Below are 21,401 nucleotides of genomic sequence, written 5' to 3'. Positions count from 1 at the left end.
CGACGAGTAAAGCTGGGTCATAGTTCAAACCATGACATGCGTAAATTGCTTGCCAAAAGGTAAACTAACCTTCCTACTATATCGAAACAGGTATAGAGTATTGATTTCTATCAATTAAGTCGTAAGCTTAGGCTTGTTGTTCTCAAAAGGGTTTTTTTTTTTTTTTTTTTTTTAATTTTTTTATACTAGAGTACTGGTTCTCAAATCTCTCGTTCACTCGAGTGAGCTAAGCTATATTTCAAAGAGAAGTTTTGGAATTGTGAGAATCACACGTTGGTTGAGGAGGAGAATGGAAACCTTTCCCTAGCAGACACGTTTTAAAGTTTTGAAGGGAAATCCGAAAGGAAAACCCTAAAGAGGATAATATCTGATAACGACGAGTTTGGGTCGTTCCAAGAATTATAAAATAACTAGATCACTTATCTCTACGACGGTTGAACATCTTAAGAATATAAGCTTTTGTGAAGGTACTATTTCATTGTTACTGAAATACCCTTCACGACTCTAAGCACGTCAACCTTTGACTTAACCTGGGGTACTAAGACGCCTAACTGTCCGTTCACCTTCTACATTACGAAACTATCGGTTCGCTTAACGTGGTTTTACCTCCGACACGGGTTGGAAAGTGTTCTAAAGAATATAAAAAATAGGCATTAAAGTGGAATTAGAAAAGAAAGTGATATTGGTGAAGTATCCTAATAGGAAGGGATAGGAGAAAGTGAGAGGCAAAATGGAGAAGAGCCAAGAGAATAAAAAATATTATCTACAAAAATAAAAACAGAATTTATTGGTTTGATCTGAAATTCTGGACCTGTATTCATTAAACATTGCATAATTCATTGGAAGGCGGCAATATGAGAGCACCACGTTTCCTCACTTCTGCCCGCATTTCACTGTTTTCACACACACAAACAAAAGCATATAAATACCATAAATCACAGTCAGACTTGAACTGACAAAGTAGAAACAAATTGGATTAAGGGTTCGACTCCTTCTTTGAAATCCTCGAACAAAGTACCGACACACTTGAGTCACTTTTGACTACATCTTCGAGGCTCACAATTTCTTTATTCGACATTTGAGGATTCTATTGACATGGCTAAGTTAAGCGCATAACTCTGATATCATGTTAGGAATCACAACTCTCTACAATGGAATGATATTGTCCACTTTGAGCATAAGCTCTCGTGGCTTTGCTTTGGGCTTCCCCAAAAAGTTTCATACTAATGGAGGTGTATTCCTTACTTATAAATCAATGATCATTCCCTAAACTAGCCAACGTGAGACTTCCTCCCAACAATCCTCAATATGACTTACTATGCACCGGACTCTCTCAACCTTTTTAAGTGTCCGGACTAGCGTTTCAGGGATCAATGACAAAAAACTGAGTTGTTTATCACCCAAACATTCAACAGCTAGATCCAAAGAAACGACACGGTTCTTCCTTCCGCAACTTTCTCTAGACCCTACAATCCCTCCGACACTCCCATAATAAAAGAGACAATCTTGTAATTTTTGGTCTATGAAGACACGTTGGGTCCGATAACATGTAAGAAACTTAACTTCTCTACTGAAAATGTTCTATAAAAAGGGCATAGAACATGATAAGGTACAGTTCTAACAAGAAACTGAGACAAATGTTACCAGGAACACAGAAAAAAAGGAAAAAGTTAGGGGCAGGGAACTGTACAATAGTGAATGCAGGAGTACGTATTATATAAGCATGTTTGAAAGGTACAGAAATGTGAAACATAGTATTTTGTAATGAGCTATTAGTCAGAAATCAAGCCATAGAAGTGCAAATTAATCATTACTTAAAAGCATACAAATGAAATGAAGATAACCAATTAAGCATATCTCACTTATGGTCACCCTCTAATATAGAAGAATAAGGATTATGGCGGTGCATGTTGTTGGTTCAACAGGTGGTGATACTGGGGGGAGTTGAGGGAAGCTTTGGGAGAATTGAAATGGATATTTTGGGCGATCGAGCTCGGTTGGTGAGGCGGAGGCATGGCAGCCGGGAAATGGGTAGCTGAAAATGAGAATCCTGATGATGCTGCAGTAGAGAACAGTGGCATTTGGGCGGCATTAATCGGGCCATGGATTTGCCATGCCCAGTTAGGGACACCTTGGGATGAACCTAATGCAAGTCTCTTCTCTGTCATGCTTTCCTGAAAGCAAAATTCAGATAATACCATGTAATTCAGGTCCTGTTTGCTTTAGCATCTGATGTGTTGTTAATAGTTTCCAACATTAGATCAAATATTAGCCTCCACTGCTATCAAGTTTGACTATTCATTCATCTAGTGGGCTCACAAGAATAAGTCGTGCAGTGTCGTACTATGTTATCCACTAAGCAGTTCAATGATTGCTAAAAGTCAAATTGTTCATCCTTTGAGTCATTGGACATTATGAGTGGAAAAACATCAAGTGCTATTTTGATCGTAATACTCTATGATGTACAGCAGCAAGTTAAAAGGGGGCCGACTACCCTTGCAATTAATTCAGTAATCAAAGATGCTGTGGGATACAATTGATTGAACCATATTTGTTTTGAGTTCAACCAGGAAACTGATAGCGAAAATGTTCACAAATTTTCGAACTAAGCTTTAAAATAACATCATATCAGTGAAACTCACCTCACTGGGGAAGAAGCTAGATTGTGTACCGTTCCATAAGGGAGCATGCTCTGATGTCATTACCAATCCATTCACAGGTGGATCGCCAACTGCTGCACGGGCATTGCTCTCCATCTTCAACATAGATAATTCAAATAATTTTTCTTTGTCAGTCATTCAATTTTGGGAACTTTCATTACTAAATAGAAACTGGAATGTTTCACGAATTCTTTGTTTAGTGTTTACCATTGTGCTCCTATCATTAGCAAAGCAAGGACCAGATTGGAATCGCAGATGCCCATCATCATCCTTTGGACAGTTGGAAGGGGGTGAAATCCCTAAATTCAAATCAAGCATACTCCGACCACCTATAATGGAATTTGTACACAATCAGAAACCAGTTGGAACAAATTGTGATAACCACCAGATCATCCATGCATAAGCGTATATGGTTTATAGCTATATACCTTCACTGCTGCCCTCAGAAACTCCCTCTCCTTCGTATGTGCTAGGCTCAAAGTTGGTTACTGCCTCCCGCCCATTACATTTGATTGCTGCCTTGTCATAAGCCCTAATTTCCACAAAAATAAAAAGGGAGACGTGTTGGTTGGATGCCTATTGAGGTTGAAAGTTCAGGATAATAAAATCAGTTCAGGTAGAGTGAAATTCGTGCTTTAAGACCTTGCAGCTTCGACCTCGCTGTCGAACAGCCCAAGATATATATACCTGCAGAAAGGATTATAACCTCCGTGATGAAAACACCATCCCATTTCTTCTAAGAAATAGGCATCTTAGATTTCTATTTTTCCAAGTGATGAAAGAACAAATAATCCATTGAGAAAAGGCTAGAAAAACCAAGTCTCAGTTTGCTATATAACGTTTATTCACAGGCCTCTTAACCAAAGATCAAAAGTAAAGCATGCTTTTCAATTTCACATTATGATTGCTCACTTTTTCCCAAGGAGCTGCCCCATTCTAGCTTCCCATCGGCCACATTTGTGCAGTGTTACCCCTCTATATTTTGAGCTCCCCCTTGAGAAACCAGTGCTCTGGCGACGAAGTATGTGAACAAACTCTTCCTTGCTTAAGTTCTCCATCTGCTCGAGAATATTATTGAAGGATAAAGGAAATTCTTAGGAAAAGTAATTCTTATAAATCATGTAATTTGACGATGAAACGAATTCGCTGAAGGAAAGATAAAATAGACGGCACTTCAGCTAACCAGTTTCAGGTCTTCCTCATAATCGCTAACATTGAAATTAATATCAGCGTCTACCCCCCTGAACTTGATAGCAGCTCGATCATATGCTCTAAATTTAGAAAACTTCAAAAAGTCAAACACAAATTCTTTGCTCATAATAGTATAAGTGTGGGCTTTCTTTCTCCTCCACGCATATGAATTTACCTTGCTGCAGAGTGTGCCGTGTCGAATCCACCTACAGGAACCGAAGAATTATAAATTCGTCAGGAATTTTCCAAAACAGAATATGTTAACGAAGATTTCCTTAAAAAACAAAACTCGGAAAATGCTGTAGATGACAAATATTTCCATAAATAACACAAATCAAAGCAAATTAAGTAATCGAGTCAAAAGTCATACCGAGATAGACTTGCTTCCCGCAGTCCCTGCACGCGAACAGTTGAAAAACAAGAAGTTTAGACAATAGATGACTAATGAAGCATACATCGGAGTGCATTAGAAATCTAATTCAATCAAGCAAATAAATTCATTTGAATTCAACGGAAGGATACGTCAATTGAGTGAACGCACGGACTATCAGAATTTAACGAAAGAGGCAAAAGCAAACAATTACACGATTCAACAAATTTTTTAGTAAGTCAAATTCACTCACCAAATATGTGATTCCCACCGCCCAGTCCTCCGGTAGAATGTGACGCCTCTGTACTGCGAACTCCGAGACCTTGGACCTCTCCTGCTCTTCTTCACCGGCTGAGGCTGAACTGGTTGAACCGTTCTCCCCTCCCCTGCTGAACTGCTTCGATTGCACGCAAGGTCGATCCAGTTCTTCCTCGATGAAGATGACGAAGAAGAGGCCGATTTATGCCCCTGAGGAATCCCGAATTCAGCATTCACCGCTCCACCTAATGGAAAAAATTCCTTAGTGACCATATCGTTCGTGCTTCCAGCCTTCAATATTTCGAAGTTGAGCGTGAAGAGCTCGCCACCAGCGCGTGTGGAGCACGAGTCGTCATCGCCGCCATTGCTGGAGGTATCCGCATTGACAATCGAAGAATTGGAAGTTCCTGATTCATCCACATGGTTCCCCGAGCCTTGAGGAAGCTTCTCAAAGAACACGACGGAGTCCTCCTTCTGAGTCGCATCAACCGAGTCGACATTGAGATTAAGATCAAACATCTTCTCTTAATGTCTCTCCGAAGTTCCCAATCCTAAATTCTTATAAGTTTTCTCTATCACGCGCCTTCGCAGTCGATCCAATTCAACATTCAAGCATCGATCACCGTGTTTGATCGAACAGTATAAATCAATCGTAATCAGAAACCACCAAACGACTAAAACAACAAATCGCACTAACAATTTGAATGGACAAAGTTTAAAAAAAAAAAAAAAAACCAGAAACACAACCAAGCGAACAAAAAAAGTACAAGTAGATAGTGAACTACAGCTTCGTCTCTTCCGTTTCCGGCCAGAAACGCCGCCGTTCGCCGGTCACCAAACAGTAAAAGACAACAACAAAAAAAAAAAAAAACTCAGTCAAAGAGAGAATCGAGCAGCAAAAGCTCTAGAGATATTAGCATTAGTCATCCCGTCGGTGAAGATACCGGCACCGGAGTAATCTGAAATTATTAGCAACTAAGTGATTCCAGGGCGGAGAAAGATGAAAGAAGAGGATGGGACGTATGAAGGAACATTTCAGACACATTCTAAGAGCAAGGGAATAATAATATATATATAAACATTTTATTTCTCTCTTTCATCAAGCCAAATCACCGGTTTCACCCGGTAACCGGTTGACTCTTGATATTGCCAAGGTAATAATCCTCTGTTTTGCAACGCATTTCTCCGTGGTGTTTCATAGACGGGAACAGCCGTCTGTATAACTAACCAACTAATCAACACGTAGCAGTCGTGTGTATGTGTACGGCGGATCCCTCCCTCCATAATATTCAAAACACATCTATCACCGTTCATTTTATTTTCATGATTATTACAAAAATACTCTTTTCATGACTTACAAAAACCATTTTCTTTTTTCACAAAATTTTATAAATTCATTTAAGGTATGAAAATTAATGTGATACTTTGTTAGTTTTGAAAATAAAATATATTAATTTGAAAACGTCGCGTGAAAATTACGTACAACACTTTATTTAAATTTTTGTAACAATAATTGTCGTCTTCGGAGAAAGTAACGTAAAAGTAGACGCACAAATGGTAGGTCAGTAAAAAAGTATGAAAAACATGCGTGCATGAGGGTAACCGTAACGTAATATTTTGGATATTTCGTAATACTTCAACAACATCGGGAAACAACTCGTCTTAGCCTATCATGATACAAAAAAAAGAATCACACGTTACTATAAAGCAACAATTAAGAGACGAAATTTCAAGGAAAGAAATCTCGTGTGAGAAGTGTTATGCAAAACATTAGAGATCTGTCCTGCCCACCACAAGTGTGCTAGGTCTAATAAGGTCCATATCGAACAGCTGAAGTTGTTGAACTCGACACACATGCCTTAAAACCATAAAGAAACGACCCTCCCTCATCCACGAAATAACACAAGGGTCAGAGTTGACCAAAAGTTCATACTTATTTTAGGCCGACCACAGGGTCATACCTAGCCGAGACTGACCATAGGGTTATACTATACTTATATGAAAACAAATTTCACGCTAAGATATCACGAGCTGAGATTAAATAGTATGTGGCCCTATGGGGAGGTTATATGTAGGGTTAACCTCGACCTTTTACCGAGGTTGAAGGCATGCAATTGGGTTTATGAAAGTCATTCGTTATAAATACATACAGTAAATTTCTGAAGGTTAGTTATGACTAAGTTATTTCAAAATAATCAAGGTTGAGTCTACGATCATACCTAGTTCAATGAAACATAATCGTTAGAATCAAACTTATAATCATCTCAAGATCATAGAACTTACGCAAATAGTATTAAAATCAAGGTATTCAAATTGATAGAAATTGCTCATCATATCAACACGGAGACCACATACAATTTCTCGAGCAGCTAAAACTGATTCTTTTGAAATTAGAAAAGAACAAAAGTTAGACTAATAACAAAAAACCCAACACAAGACAAAACCGAGCCAACAAAAAAGAACCAAACATTCAAACGCAGAAACCCAATTGCATGCCCTCAGCCTTGGTAAAAGGTCGAGGCTAACCCTACATATAACCTCTCCATAGGGCCACACACCATTCAATCTCAGCTCGTGATATCTTAGCTTAGTCTCTACATACAACCTCCCCATAGGACCACACACACCATTCAATCTCAACTCGTGATATCATCATAGCTTAGTCCGGGTTCATCTTTAACCTAACCAGCCAGTAAAATGCAAAAATGTGTAAGAATTGTATGAGTTGGAAAAGTGTTTTATAAATAGTTAAAACATAGCTGTAAATAGCAATTAAAGGTATTAAGTACAGAAATTAAAAGGTTATAAAGTAGTTTGAAATACTTTTTGAAAAATATTTAAAGTTTAATTATTTCAAACGTATATAATTTTATTTCTTATCAACTCCTATTAGTTTATTCATATTCTTTCTTTACTATAATCTCTCTACAATTTTTCATAAATTGTAATTATTATTATTTTTTAACGTCACATTTAGTTTGAACCTTGTTTCAGAATCTTTGAAATTTATGTGCAAGAGTTTTATGTTTAATCCAAATATTCAACCCTTCTAATTATAGAAAGTCTCGAGTAATTTTGGACTATCTATTTCGATCTTACTTCTAAAAGTCAACATTTCAAGAATTTAGTCGGGAAGTTTATAAGATCTGATAATCCCAACAGTTCAGACTACCCAACTCAAACTATAAAGATTAGGTTGGTTTATATATTTTTTTCGGTTTGAGTTGAGTTGAATTTTTAAAAAAGCGAAAATTCAAGTTAATTTGTCGTTTGACTTTTTTATGTTAGGTCAACTCGATCAATCGGTATATAGAGTTATAACACAATCCGTCTCTACCCTAATTTTAAGATTATTATGAAAATTAAGAATATTTGACGTTCGTAACTGGAGTTGAGATGCGTTGTGACTTATGAATGTTTGATATTTGCTTTATTAATAAATAATTATGATTTTTTAAATAATTAAAAAATCAAATTTAAAATTGAAAAAAAAAAAAAAAAGAAATCAGTCATCTTTAAAATTAAAATTAAAATTAAAATTAAAATGAAACTTTTAATTTCATAAATTTAAACATTATATTTAGTTGGTATTTTTAAAGTAAAGATTGCAATATTTAGAAATTAATATTTTTTATTTTGTTATGTTTTTTTATATTTATTATTGAAATCTACTTTATTTCATTATTATTTTTGTTTAAAAAATAATATTTTTTGTTATTTATATTATAAGTTAAAAATAAGCATTGACACGACCACATATTTAAACCACATAAGTTAATTTACGCGATAATAAGTAAATAAATATAAGACAATATAATAATAAATAAAAAATTTCAAAAAAATTTATTTACTTCTTAAAAACTTAGAACCTAAAATAATTTTTTTAAAAAAAATTATAAACAAAAATACATTTTTAAAACCTTAAATTCAATAAATATTAAAAAAAAAAATTTAAAACACTAACTTTAAAATTTGAAATAAAATAAAAAGGTATTACAATCTCGAGTTTTGAGTTATTCAGTAATTTAACCATTTATTAATGTGATTCCTTAACTTGAATTTCTCCGGACAAAATACTGAAATAAAATGTTAATATCTAATTTTATATTCTAAAAGCTAAATTAAATATTTTATTTCTCTATGTTTAACGTCTAAACCCTGAACTCTAAATGATTAAACACGAACAAATAAGAGTAGGAGGGGTAGGTATAGGTTGTTATAGTTTCGTAGGTTGACACGTCATTCACGTTTTTGGGGTTCAAATATTGAGTTGCGTTGCCGCAAATGTTGACCAACCTCTGTTAGGGTTATTATTTTTTAAAATTTGATTTGATTAAAGTATATAGGGTTTTGAGACATAGGTGTAACATGTTGGAGTGTACATTAAAATAAGTTATCATAGGAAACATCAAAATCTTTAGGAAATATCAAATTGTCTAAAGTACACACATTTTGATCTACTTCTCTTCTCTTCTCTCCCTTTTCCCTATGTTCAACCTGATTCCTTGCTTATTTTTTTATTTTACTTCTTCACATGTTTATTTAACAATGTTATTGTATAACGACATGTTTGTTTTCTGTAAGTTTGTGTAATAGCTCAAGTTTAACCCTATTAGATATTTTGTCTCGTGATTTTAAAACACATCTACGAGGTTTCCACACCCTTATAAAGAATGTTTTGTTTTCCTCTCCAACCGATGTGAGATCTTACAATCCACCCCCCTTGGGTGCCCAACGTTCTCACAGGCACATAGTCTGATGTCTAGTTCTAATACCATTTGGTATAACCCAAGTTCACCGCTAGCAGATATTGTCCACTTTGGCATGTTACGTATCGTCGTCAGCCTCACGATTTTAAAACGCGTCTACTAGAGAGAGGTTTCCACACCCTTATAAAAAATGTTTTGTTTCCCTCTCCAACTGATGTGGGATCTCACAATCCACCCTCTTTGGGAGCCCAGCGTTCTCAGTGACACAACCCGATGTCTGGCTTTAATATCATTTGGTACAACCCAAGTTCACCGTTAGTAGATATTGTCCGCTTTGACCCATTATGTATCGTCGTCAGCCTCACGATTTTAAAACGTGTCTACTAGACAAAGATTTCCACACCGTTTAAAGAATGTTTTGTTTCCATCTCCAATTGATGTGAGATCTCACAATCCACAAACCCAATGTTCTCACTGGCACACGTCCAATGTCCAGCTCTAATATCATTTGGTACAACCCAAGTCCATCACTAGCCACTTTGGCCCATTACATAAAGTCGTCAGGCTCATGATTTTAAAATGCATCTACGAGAGGTTTCCACGCCTTTATAAGGAACGTAAATATCAAAATTAAAAAATTCGAGAGCTGCTCTTGATTTGTTTGTGATAATAGGATCTTTTTAAAAATTTTATTTAAAAAAAAAATAAATTAACGATATATTTAATGGTATTTTTAGACGACTTTAAATATTTTCTTTTGATATTTACGTTCATAAAAGTAATCGGAAGTTTAATTAGCTGCGGGACCCCCCAGGTTAATCTACAAATTTTCCCCTTAATTCAATGATCAATTAAAAAAAAACAGAAAAATAGATGACGTACACGTGGCGGTGAGAAACCAAAAATGGGAAAGGAAAATAAAAAAGTAAAAAGTAAAAATAGAGACAGATAAATTAGCTCCTTCCCCATTGGGTAATCCTCAGCCTTAAAACATTTTTACAAAACCTATTATTCTAATTATAGTAACCCCACGCTACCTCAACCATTACCAATTACAACCTTCCTATCTTCCCTAGCCGGTTGCAGGTAATCTTAGTATCCCCACTTCTAGCTGTACTCGTAAATCTTTTCACCTGCCAATAACGACGTGCCACGTCAGAATACTTCCAATTTGAGTAATTTATGTTAAAATCATGCATTATTATCTATAATGTTAGTTTTAATTAATCTCTATTTACTGGGCCAAATCTCACTAATTACTTTTAAGCTATTATTTAATATAATATAATAACGATTAAATAGAAATAATTCTCACAATTGTTAAAAAAAAATTAATTAAATACGACGATTTAAACATAATTTAATGAATAATATATGAGAATTTAATTTCCAATTCTACTTTTTAAAACTAAAGTAATAAATAAATAAAACCTAAAACTATAGGATATATTATTTAAACCAATTAATTAATGTCATTAAATATAATAATACCTTATTAGATACGTTGTGATACGTTGTTTAGAATAAAAATCTAAATTAGTTATAATATTATTATTTTTCTTTTTCGGTTTTCAATTATTTAAATTAGGTTTTTTTTGGTGCAATTATATAAATTAGGCTTAATTATCATTATAGTATTTATAATTTGAGTTTAATTTAAATTTGGACCACATTACTTTAAAAACTTTAACTAATCTCTATAATTAAACACTAATTTAACTATAATTTGCTTAAATCTCACCATTGCCTCGAAACTATTTTTTAAAATTAAAAATTATATCTTAATTTAAAATTTTATTATCCTTAATAATTTTAAATTTTATTAATAACTCATTTCCACAAAAATAATAAAATGCAATAATAGAGATGGATGAAACTATATATTATAGATTAATATCGAATTAAAATCAAAGTTATGCCATTAATATAAATTTAATAATTGAACAAATAAAAATTAATATCATTGTAGATAATAGCATCCAATTAAATAACGTGTGATAACATCTATGACAAAGAGTCTTGACATAGAAAATTAAAATCGAAAGAATTGGGATGAAGCCTAATTGCATGGCGTCGGCCTTGTAGACAAGGCCGACCCTATAGTTGGCATCTAAATGGGGCACGTACCATGCATGCACTTGGGTTGTAGTATTCTAGTTCAACTCGAGCCGGTTCATTTTTAACCTAATTTGGAAAGAGATAGACAAAAACACTTTAGGGTGTTGTATAAATACACTGTTGAGTAGTTTTGTAGGTCGGGTTTTTCCTCGTTCAAACAAAGTTTATCGTTGTTGTCACATGAAAGTCAAGTGTGTTAAAATGTCCAAATAATGACAACGATAAGCGTTTTTGTGGGGAAAGTAAAAAATCAAATCGAAGTCACCGGTGAAAGCCAACCAGACTATTTTAGTTGCATGAAATAAATTTTAATGGTTAAATTAAAATCTTCTGAGAACTAAAACAATCAATACCCCGTGGTTATAGCTCAATTATTTCTACACAAACTTAATATCAAAATTATAACCATTCATAACATAAATGTGGCTTTATTGAAGTTTAAAAGGTCGAGCCCTACGAGCCCTATGAGCCCTAATTAAATGAAGTATAGTTGCAAGAATCAAGTTGAGCTTGAGAATTTAACTCCCGAGCTCAACTTAACAATAATCTAAAGTACACCTTAATGTATTAAATGTAACTCCCGATAATCAATTTTCAAGAACCAAAGGAAAAAAAAAAATACCAACATAAGATAAAATTGGGACAACACAGAAAGACCGTGCCATGGAGAAAAAAGGAAGATATGAAATTGGGTCGAAGCCCAATCACGTCTTCTTTCTCGGCAAGAAGCGAACTCTACCATTGATTTCTCAAAATAGCACGTGTCATGCATACTTCACTGACAAGCACCACAGTAATACCTCACCGATATGCATACCTCTCGTAGATCACATTCTTCGTTCTTCAAACAAATTTTATCATTGTTGTCACGTGAAGGTCAACAATGTTACTCCGTCTAGATTTTGACAACAACGCTTATAAAAATTTATAGTTCACTTCTGTCCGATCGATTAATTAATTTCATTTGTTCATGAATTATTATTTTTCTAATATAAATATTTTTATATAAATTTTTTATTGGTACTTTCATTAACGTCCAATTAATTTTATTATTATTTAAAAATAAATAAATAAAATTTATAAACAAATACACTAGAAATGTAGCCAAAATCAAGGAGGTCTACCGATAAAGGAATCATAAATTATAGTAATAAAATAAATAAATAAATAAATAAATAAATAAATAATGAATTAAATTCAGCTTGCAAATTGGCCCAACTAGATATCAACAAATCAAACTTTGTTTCAAACCGCACTATGATCATACTGACCCAGACGCACTCACTGCCTTCAAATATACGTGAAGCACACGCGACCCATTACCCGAATTATTTTATTAATATAAAAAAAAAAATCATAATTTAAAACGTATTAAATTTCCGATTCTATCCTCCTTCATTCAAATAATTAAAACATATCATATCTTGACACATTAAAATAAAAAATAAAAAAAAATCAATAAATTCAATATTTAATTAAATTTCACAAATTATCCTAAAAAATATATTTTAAATTAAAAAAATATAGGAGTCTTAATTAAATTAAAAATATTGGAACCATTTATTTTATAAGGGGGGGGAGAAGTGTTGTCGGCAGGCACATTGGAAAGTTGTCGACGTGGACGTGTTGCATCCATTCGTACAAAGTCATTTTTATAATATTTTAAACGTTGGGTTTTCATAAACTTTTCTATTTTTATAATATTTTTTTATCTTCAACATATTTAGTACTACTTTTCTTAATCTTCCTTTTTATAGTGTGAAATTACGTTGTTGACCTCCCCACATGTTTCTTAGTATTTATTTTCGGAAGTATTTAATTATTGCTTGGAATTGTCCCATTTATCTCTACCGCTTTTATTTATTTATTTATTTCTTTCTTTTTATATATAAATAAATAGATTACAAAATAAAAATATTATTTACATTAAATGATTATCTAATATTTTAAATAATTTTTTATTATTAATATTTTAAGTTGTTGCGTAATTTCATTACCATATTTATGAATGCGTTGCTCAAATGTTACTTTAACACATAAAATATGGCTTAAAATGTTACTTTTAACATATAAAACCCGACTTTTATAGATAAAAGTTGACTTGTTTAGCAACAAAATCAGTGATTTTGTTACTATATTTATGAATGCGTTACTCAAATGTTACTTTAACACATAAAACCCGGCTTTTACAGATAAAAGTTGACCTGTTTAACAACAAAGTCAGGAATTTCATTACTATATATTTATGAATGCGTTACTCAAATGTTACTTTAACACATAAAACCCGGCATTACAGATAGTATTTGTCCTGTTTAACAATAAAGTCTATTTGTTCGGAGTGACACGATGTGTATCCTAATATGTTAATAATTTAATGATACATTAACTTTTTGTTTACAAAGTGTAACAATTTTCATACGGAACGACTTTTGGAAATTAAAAAATTGCACTGAAATGAAGATTTTTATGTCGAGAGCTTGCGTTGTGTTGTGATATCTGTTGAATGATAAAAGTTTCACATCGACTAATTTAAGAAATGATCATGCGTAAAATCACATACAAGGCTTGCACCAACAAAACGGGTAGTTTTTAGAGGATTTGTTGAGCTTGCTGAACCTAACTTTCAAGAAGGGAATATATTTGACAATTGAAGTACCCATATGTCCTTACAAAGGCCCCCCACGCACTAATTTCATCACCAAAGCATCCCTTACTATTTGAGAGGAAACAATTTTCCTTATCGAAGTGAGGTGACTAAGGAACTCGATTTAACATGCTATGACGAACAATACACACATTGTGGTACGAGTACACAAATGATAAGTCGCTCGTGTTTCACATCGCTCAGTTGCATTTTTCTTCACTGTCGATGAATACGTGGTTATAGAGAATTGAGACGTTAAAAAAAATTCATGTTTGTAGATGCATACGAGGGATTACAACATCATGGGGGTGTAAGGCATGTTGACATGAAGTCACGATGGTCGAATCTCGAACGGAGGAGCATCGAAAAGGAAGACCGAAAAGTTTTGGGAAGAGAGAGAAATGCAATCGAAAATCATCGAAGGAGTTGGGCGAGCCTAGAGGAGCTAGCCCAACCAGCAACCCTGGAGGGTGTGCGAGCCCACCTAGTGGACTCATGCTCGCACATGTGGGTCGTGTGTAGAGAGATACTACACATCTAGCTTGCGGCCACTTAAGAGAATATTGTTTTAAAGATAGGTCTCATTCATGTTTTGCATTCCATGGATCCAATAGTGAAGTTACTTCCGAAATATTTGTTCTGTGTTACTCTTATATTTTAGATAAAGGCAAGGACATCCCAGTACGGGTGACGACAACATCACATCAAAGGCCATAAAACCTACATTAGAGTAGTTGCATTCGTTTCATAAAATTATTCTAAATGAACGTTTCCAAATAGAAATGTCATGTCATGCATATAGTAACGATTCTATTTCAGTAGAAAATTAGTACCGGTACACTTCCCCGATTCAAAAAAATCATTCAAGTATTAAAGAAATAGATAATAAAACCATCCTAGTCACAAATTATTGAGAAACCTTTGTACTAATAATTAAAAAAAAAAAATCCAAATAATGATGCCTCTCAACCACGAGAGAAGCAATTAAAATAAAGAAACCTCGAAAAAAAAAACAAGAGGAATATTAAATAAATTAAGAACAACAACTGGCCATTACCAAAATCAAGAGATTATCCAATAAAATAACTCAAAATTACTAATCTTATGGCTCAAATCTTTTCAGGATTTTTTTATTTGAATTTTCTAGAAAAGCATATTGTAGAGATAACCTTCACATGAATCACAACTGTATATCATAACAAATCCATCAATTCAATTCCTATGGATAAAGTCAAGAGTTAGCGACAAATATCAAGCAAATAATTTAAACATTTTTAAAGCATACAAAATCTTGTACGTGTAATACATTAGATAGTGAATTAAAAAAAAAAAAAAAATACTAGGTTCAAATTTAAAAGCCAATCTTTATAATTTAAAATTAGAAAAAGTTGAAAGATAAACTTGATATTTTCTCAAAGAACGAACATTATAGCTATCAAAATAAAATGCGTGAGTGCACTGAACATGATACCACAAATAAAATAGAATAAAATAGAATAAAATATAAAAGGAGCATCGTATATTTATAACAATATAATATAAAGCGACAAAACATTTCGAGGAGATTAAGATGTCTGAAAGTTAATAATAAAGAAAAGGTAAGTCCAATGTATTAGTGACTAAATGCCTCATTAATTTATTGCAAACAGCATCGGATCATTTCTGTACTTAAAAGCTAAACATGTTCAGACATTCATTGGAAAAACAAAAAAAGAAGTACCAAATTTGAATACCAATTTGCAATTCTTTTTAAAGCATAAAAAATACCTCAGTTGCTGGCGGGGTCAATGGGTCACATGTCAAATAGAACACAATCTGCAAGAGAGAGAAAGAGAAAGGATAATGAGTCCAAATGGGAAGAAAAAAAAGGCAGAAAAGAGAATGAATCCTTAAAAAAGTTTGAGGAACAGAAAATGTCCAACGTTTGGACTCCCCACAGCTACAAACCAACCTTTTTCTTGTTAAAATAAAGCAGTGGAGGAAGATTTCAAGTACTTTTATGTCTACTTGGGCTAAAACAAAATCACCCCAGTTTCTACTTTCCAGTCCTTTTCTTCTATGCATTGCTTTCCCCCCACCCCCCTTTCTTTAACCTTCTATTGGTTTATTACCCAAAGAAAAGAAAACAAAATCATGAAGAACTAAAAGAAAAAGATACAAACTGTTCTACATCTTTAGTAGGTAGGTATGTGGGACAGGGAAGTAATTGGCTGAGAATTTTACCTCACTCTTCCTTTTGAAGGGTTTCCAGAATTCAATCTAAATATGATTTTATTCCGAGAGATGAATCTTATCATAGTTTTTAAAAAGCAATGATACAGGGAACAGCAGGTAGGGCTTTTGGTTAATATTTGTGTTTCATTCTTCCATTTGAAGGTTTTGGGTTGAACTAAAAGGTTTGTGTTTTGATGGCATTGTCACTCCACCCAACATGAATCTTATCATCATATAAAGCACATTTTGTTTTCTTTTTGATATTATGTCCAAAGCAAAGTATGGTCAAGAGACAGCCAATAATATAACTAACACGTGGTAAATTTGACAACCAACAAAGACAGGAATTACAGAAGGTAAAATCAGGATTTTATTTGTAGAGTAAAGGACAATTTCAAGGTGAAAACATCTGTTTCTAACTGGCTGGCTTCATGTTTCTATGTTTCTACAGCTTTTCTTTTCTTTTCTTTGATTTGTTTCTTTTATGTTCCTTAGTTTGTTCTTCGTTTGTGACAATTGCAGGGCCAATATTCCTTTTCTCTGTCGAAGGATTCGATAAGTTGCTGCATTATTTATTCTTTGTTTCTCAAAGTTCAAGATAATTGGTGGATCTCGATCAGGTTTTAAAATATAAAATACAAAGTGGGTAGGATTAGTAAAATCATCTACACTAAAATAAACTAATGGGAATGGAGAATCTACTAGAAAGAGCATAAGTTACTGGGAAACATATCTGCAATTTTAAAATGAGAAGTGTTTTAGCAAAACCACCTTCCTTAATTTGACAGCATCGAGATTGCTTTCTTTCAACCATCCACTTGCAAAAATGCCCACAAAAAGGTTCTAGAGAACCTGCTCTGGTTTCCAGCAAGCCATCTTCCTTGATAGAAAACCCTGAAATGTAGAAACATAAATCAACTCCAAATCTGAAGTAGACCAAGTCTTAGGACAGGATATAAAATTGATAACAAACCTTCAGGTTAACTCTTTTTCTTTTTTCCTTCCACAGCTTGCTGTACTTGAAAGTTTGGAATAATGAAACATTCACGTGACCATAAAATATGTTAGTCCATAGAAATTTTTATTCTCCATATTTAGAACATACCACAATTCCTTTGTTTTAATAGCCATTGTGTTCCAAGAGTTCCGAAATCTAGTGTTTTGCAATCTTTGAAACTATAGTCTACCACAATCGTCCATGCATCAACAGAATTTTTGTTAAGCATGCAAGGTTCAATCTCAAAATGTTTGTGGCTATAACCATCAAGAGTTGCAAGGACCAGAAAACTTAGAGAGAACTAGTTCAATTTATGGTAGATACCATTTTTTTTACAACCAAATGTAGTAGGGTTGGGCAGTTGTCTCGTAGATTAGTCGAGTTGCGTGCAAGTGGACTTAGACACTCACAGATATATTAAAAAAAAAAAAAAAAAAAAAATCAAAACATATTCCATAACCTGTAGAACTTCACTCGATATAGGTAAATGTCATAAGACATCATTGTATCAATTAGGAGCTGGCTGGAGCACGATCAAATTGGTGGCAACCTAGTTCCAGCATTATAATGAATCAACACAACGTCCTACCCGTACTTTCCAAACATTTTTATCACTAAGAAATTAGGCAAACAATTCCACTCCACAAAAATCATCCGCAGCTTTGATATCTTTTCCATCTTCCATGTTCGGTTGGTTAGTTCTAAGCTATCCGCTTAATATAACCTGATAAAAAAGAAAATGGTAGAATAATCATGGATTCTCATGAAATAGGAAAAATATTCACTGTAATTTCAAATGTTAAAATTGAACATGAAATGAGAATCCAAATCATAATTCGAAATTAATGAACTATTTCCTCATTAACCGACCATTAACAACAGGAAACCACCAATTCAGCACAAGTCTCGTATATGCATGACAAGCCTGAGATTTTTAGCAGTCCCATTCACGTTGCTCATTTTCCAAATAATAGCTGTTAATATCACCGTGTCCTGCATTTATGTCATAAAGCCAAACAACCAAAAAACAACAAAGCTAAAGAGAAACCTAGTACGGAGTATATCTTAGGCTTAATAGTAGAATATAATACACTAAAAACATCAACTTCTCGTAGCATCCTTGGTAAATTTCAGACAATGAAGCTGGGAGATAAGTTATTAACATCATGGAGGCAATGATATTGAATTTGCAACTATCAGTTCAAAATGTTTTGGAGAAAACAAAGAGTAAAGTGTTTTGAGAGTACTTGAGCTTCTAACTTATGTCCATCTAGATTTTTAATTGAAGAGAAGGCGCTGTTTATGTTGCTACCGTTCTTCCTAGGGAGTAACAGAAACCTTGACGGTGACTCTCATTGATCTCAGCTCCACTTGGTTCTTTTCAATTGTCACTCCACAATGAAATTCTGGATGAGGTTATGATAAAAGGGAAAGTTAGGGGTGGAGACATTGGAGATTTTGCAATCTTGATGAACCTCTGACCTATGAGGGATGATGGAAATGATGAGTTATGAAACATTGTTAGAAGCACTTTCTCTAGTTTCGACTGCCCCTATCTCGCTTAAAACTTAAACAAGCCGAGAAGATATCATTAAACATAAAGATCCGTTGACATCAGAGCCATTTCAGCATTATATCAGCCAAAGGGCAATAATCAGTGAAAAGTGTTCCAACCAAATTTTGCTTCAAGCACCAAATAAATTGTCACAGAATGAGTCAATGAACCATAGTGCTATAACAATACAGATATTGAAAATCTTTCATGGGTTTGTAGGTTAATGGGAAAAGAGAAGAGCCTCCACATGCAGAATTCACAGCAATTTTATTAGATAACTGAATCGAGTTTGAGAGATGCAAGTCAAGTGTGCACAGTCAATCTCTCGCAAAAGCACTATATGATACAGACTTATTCAGATCCATTGCTATAACTTAAACGAATGCATATAACTGCATTTCATTTAATCTCCAGTCACATTTGAGTTGCAAACTTATGCCTGTCTATACAGAAGGTGATCAGATAAACGCTCTGGTACTTGACATCAGACATTGGTTGGGAATAAACTCTAAAAATATATGAGTAAGTGCAGCATTCATTTTTCTTCTCCGTTTACAATCTTCATTATTCTAACTAATGATTGATGATTATCTATAGGCTATATATGGATAGTCCACGAAATCCCAGTCCTAACAAGCACTTGAATTGTGTTCTATTTGAATATTCAATGCCATTGCAGGTAAATCATTGCAATTGAGCTAATATGTACATACCTCGAACTGCATTACATACGTCTAAATATTCTGCTAAATTTTGTAGATAAAATGTGTTATCCTTAGCATTTCATTTTCTCAAATCATTGACATGTCTAGGCCAAATGACATTTATTTGACTTTGATCCAAACCTCTCAGTGAATTCAGAAAGTGATGCAGGTGGCAAAACAAGAATCCTACCAGCCATCTGGAGTGAAAATTAAGAATGTTCCATCTTATGCATTTTAAATTAAAATTTGAAAGGAAAAGAATATATATCAGTTTGATACCTCTTGTGCCATGTCCTTCATTTGCAATACAACAGGAAAGCTTCTCATGTCAATTTCAATCATCCTGCCGAGAGAGACGGAGTTGAAAAACCAAAAAAGTCATGCGCCCATTACACAAATATAATGAGTAAACAACCAGTAGCATGGTATAATTAAAAGCCCTTCTGGAACTAAACTTAGATTCTACATCAATATATATTCCATAGCTCGGTGGCAGAGCAGCCAATAAAGAGAGTTTCAAGCAAAACTGAAATTCAACAACCAGAAAAAGTCGCATGTCAGCAGAAAGTAGTTGAACATGCTTCAACTTATGCAACCATATATTCAATTGATACTCCAATCCAATCAACTAAAATTTTCTGATATAACATAAAGATAATTAACAAACCCGAAAACTAGGAAAGAATCACACTTGCGTTTTGCCAATTCAAGCTGGACCAACAAGCTCTGTCAAGACACCAAATGGGATTCCACCAAATAAGGCCTCGTCTAAACCTTTTAAACATGTAGAAAGATGGCCAGTTAAATGCTCGTTTTGAAGTCTTTGATCCATTAGAGAAAGCACCAATTGATGCAACTAGATCATCACCTCTAAAAGCAACAGAAGTCAGGGATGTGGAAAGCATAAACAAAAAAAAATCCTCTTAGACAAGTATAATGCGCTTGACAATCAATAAATAGAAGCAACTGATTTCTTACCGTCTGATAAGGAGAGAAGCAATTTCAATAATGTGCGCAACTGCTGATGCAACTTCCAACAATCCCGCGTCCAATAACTCCATCAACTCAAATTCAGTTAAGTATAAAGCTTCCTGAAACAAATTAAATAAACCAATACTGCAATTTAATTTTCTATAGGCTAAAACCGGCTACAGGGCTGAAAACTAATCCAACCAAGAACAGAGAACAAGCCTGGAAAAATATTTCAAAAGAGAAACTCCCGTTCAATACATGACATTATGAACCAAGTCTAAATTAAGAACCATTGCCATTGTTCAATTTCTACGTAAAGAAATTCCAATTAGCGGTCAATCGAGAAACTGAAAAACGAAGTTAGCTTAAACTACATAATTGAAAGCTTCACATCGGTTCCTATGGCGTATTAAACACGAAGTGGACGAATAAATCAAGGAATTAATGAAGAAGATACACGAAGTTCAATCATTACCTTGGCTGTGTTAATAATTCGCTCTGCGAAAATATTAGTTATCGATTTGTGTAATCCCATCTGATTCATTAATTTGTTCGTCATTCTATCTCCTTCAATCTCTCTGTCAAACCATGGCATCTCGGTCCACTTTTCATTCCCCGCCAAATGCGAAACCCTAGAATGGTTTGATCTGGTAAGCAGTTGAAATGGCGGCAAAAAAACTGGAAGAAACATAGTGGCATAGATTTTTAATTTTATCCCTTTTTTTTTTTTTTTTTTTTTTTTTTTTTCAATTCTTTATTTCTCAAATGTAATTCTTTTTTTAATAAATTTTATGGTTCTAAAATCACACTAAATAACATACATTAATCATTCAAAAATTCTTTAAATCATATGAAAATTAGTATTAATGTTAATTTATAACAATAAATTAAATTTTTAACGAGTATAAGAAATATTCAAATATTTTAAATATCAGCCGATTTATTTGAATTTTATATCCAATAAAATTTTAAAATTTTAATTTTATATCTAATAAGTTCGGAAGTGGTA

General features: G+C 33.7%; 2 protein-coding genes across 38 annotated transcripts; both read right to left on the bottom strand.

Moving 5' to 3' along the window:
* Positions 1-1,691: 1,691 nt before the first annotated feature.
* LOC111794434 (ethylene-responsive transcription factor RAP2-7) lies at positions 1,692-5,531 on the bottom strand. 2 transcript variants are annotated; one of them, XM_023676448.2, is made up of 10 exons: positions 4,475-5,531; positions 4,222-4,247; positions 4,027-4,057; positions 3,844-3,931; positions 3,573-3,718; positions 3,303-3,347; positions 3,089-3,192; positions 2,868-2,989; positions 2,643-2,756; positions 1,692-2,174 (listed from the first exon to the last, which is right to left on the bottom strand). In XM_023676448.2, exons 1-10 carry the CDS (start codon positions 4,996-4,998, stop codon positions 1,896-1,898), a joined length of 1,479 nt encoding a protein of 492 aa, XP_023532216.2. In that variant the 5' UTR covers positions 4,999-5,531; the 3' UTR covers positions 1,692-1,895. The 2 variants fall into 2 exon arrangements, with proteins under 2 accessions (XP_023532216.2, XP_023532217.2); XM_023676449.2 differs by lacking the exon at positions 3,303-3,347.
* An 8,395-nt stretch (positions 5,532-13,926) lies between these two features.
* On the bottom strand, positions 13,927-21,064 carry LOC111794524 (DNA repair protein RAD51 homolog 2). 36 transcript variants are annotated; one of them, XR_015421239.1, is made up of 7 exons: positions 20,868-21,064; positions 20,399-20,511; positions 20,088-20,194; positions 18,032-19,763; positions 17,138-17,885; positions 16,936-17,058; positions 13,927-15,765 (listed from the first exon to the last, which is right to left on the bottom strand). XR_015421239.1 is itself a non-coding variant. In XM_087124307.1 (5 exons), exons 1-5 carry the CDS (start codon positions 20,985-20,987, stop codon positions 18,096-18,098), a joined length of 393 nt encoding a protein of 130 aa, XP_086980433.1. In that variant the 5' UTR covers positions 20,988-21,064; the 3' UTR covers positions 17,611-18,095. The 36 variants fall into 36 exon arrangements, 5 of the variants coding, with proteins under 5 accessions (XP_086980433.1, XP_086980432.1, XP_086980430.1 ...); XR_015421219.1 differs by lacking the exons at positions 13,927-15,765; positions 16,936-17,058 and having other exon boundaries at positions 17,611-17,885; positions 18,032-18,135; positions 19,562-19,617; positions 19,700-19,763; positions 20,088-20,290; XR_015421228.1 differs by lacking the exons at positions 13,927-15,765; positions 16,936-17,058 and having other exon boundaries at positions 17,611-17,885; positions 18,032-18,135; positions 19,562-19,617; positions 19,700-19,763; positions 20,112-20,290.
* Between the last annotated feature and the right edge of the window lie 337 nt (positions 21,065-21,401).

The sequence above is a fragment of the Cucurbita pepo genome, chromosome 5, assembly GCF_057944985.1.
Source record: "Cucurbita pepo subsp. pepo isolate OVF chromosome 5, ASM5794498v1, whole genome shotgun sequence".
Taxonomy (NCBI): domain Eukaryota; kingdom Viridiplantae; phylum Streptophyta; class Magnoliopsida; order Cucurbitales; family Cucurbitaceae; genus Cucurbita; species Cucurbita pepo.
This window is presented reverse-complemented; position numbering and strand designations above follow the sequence as displayed.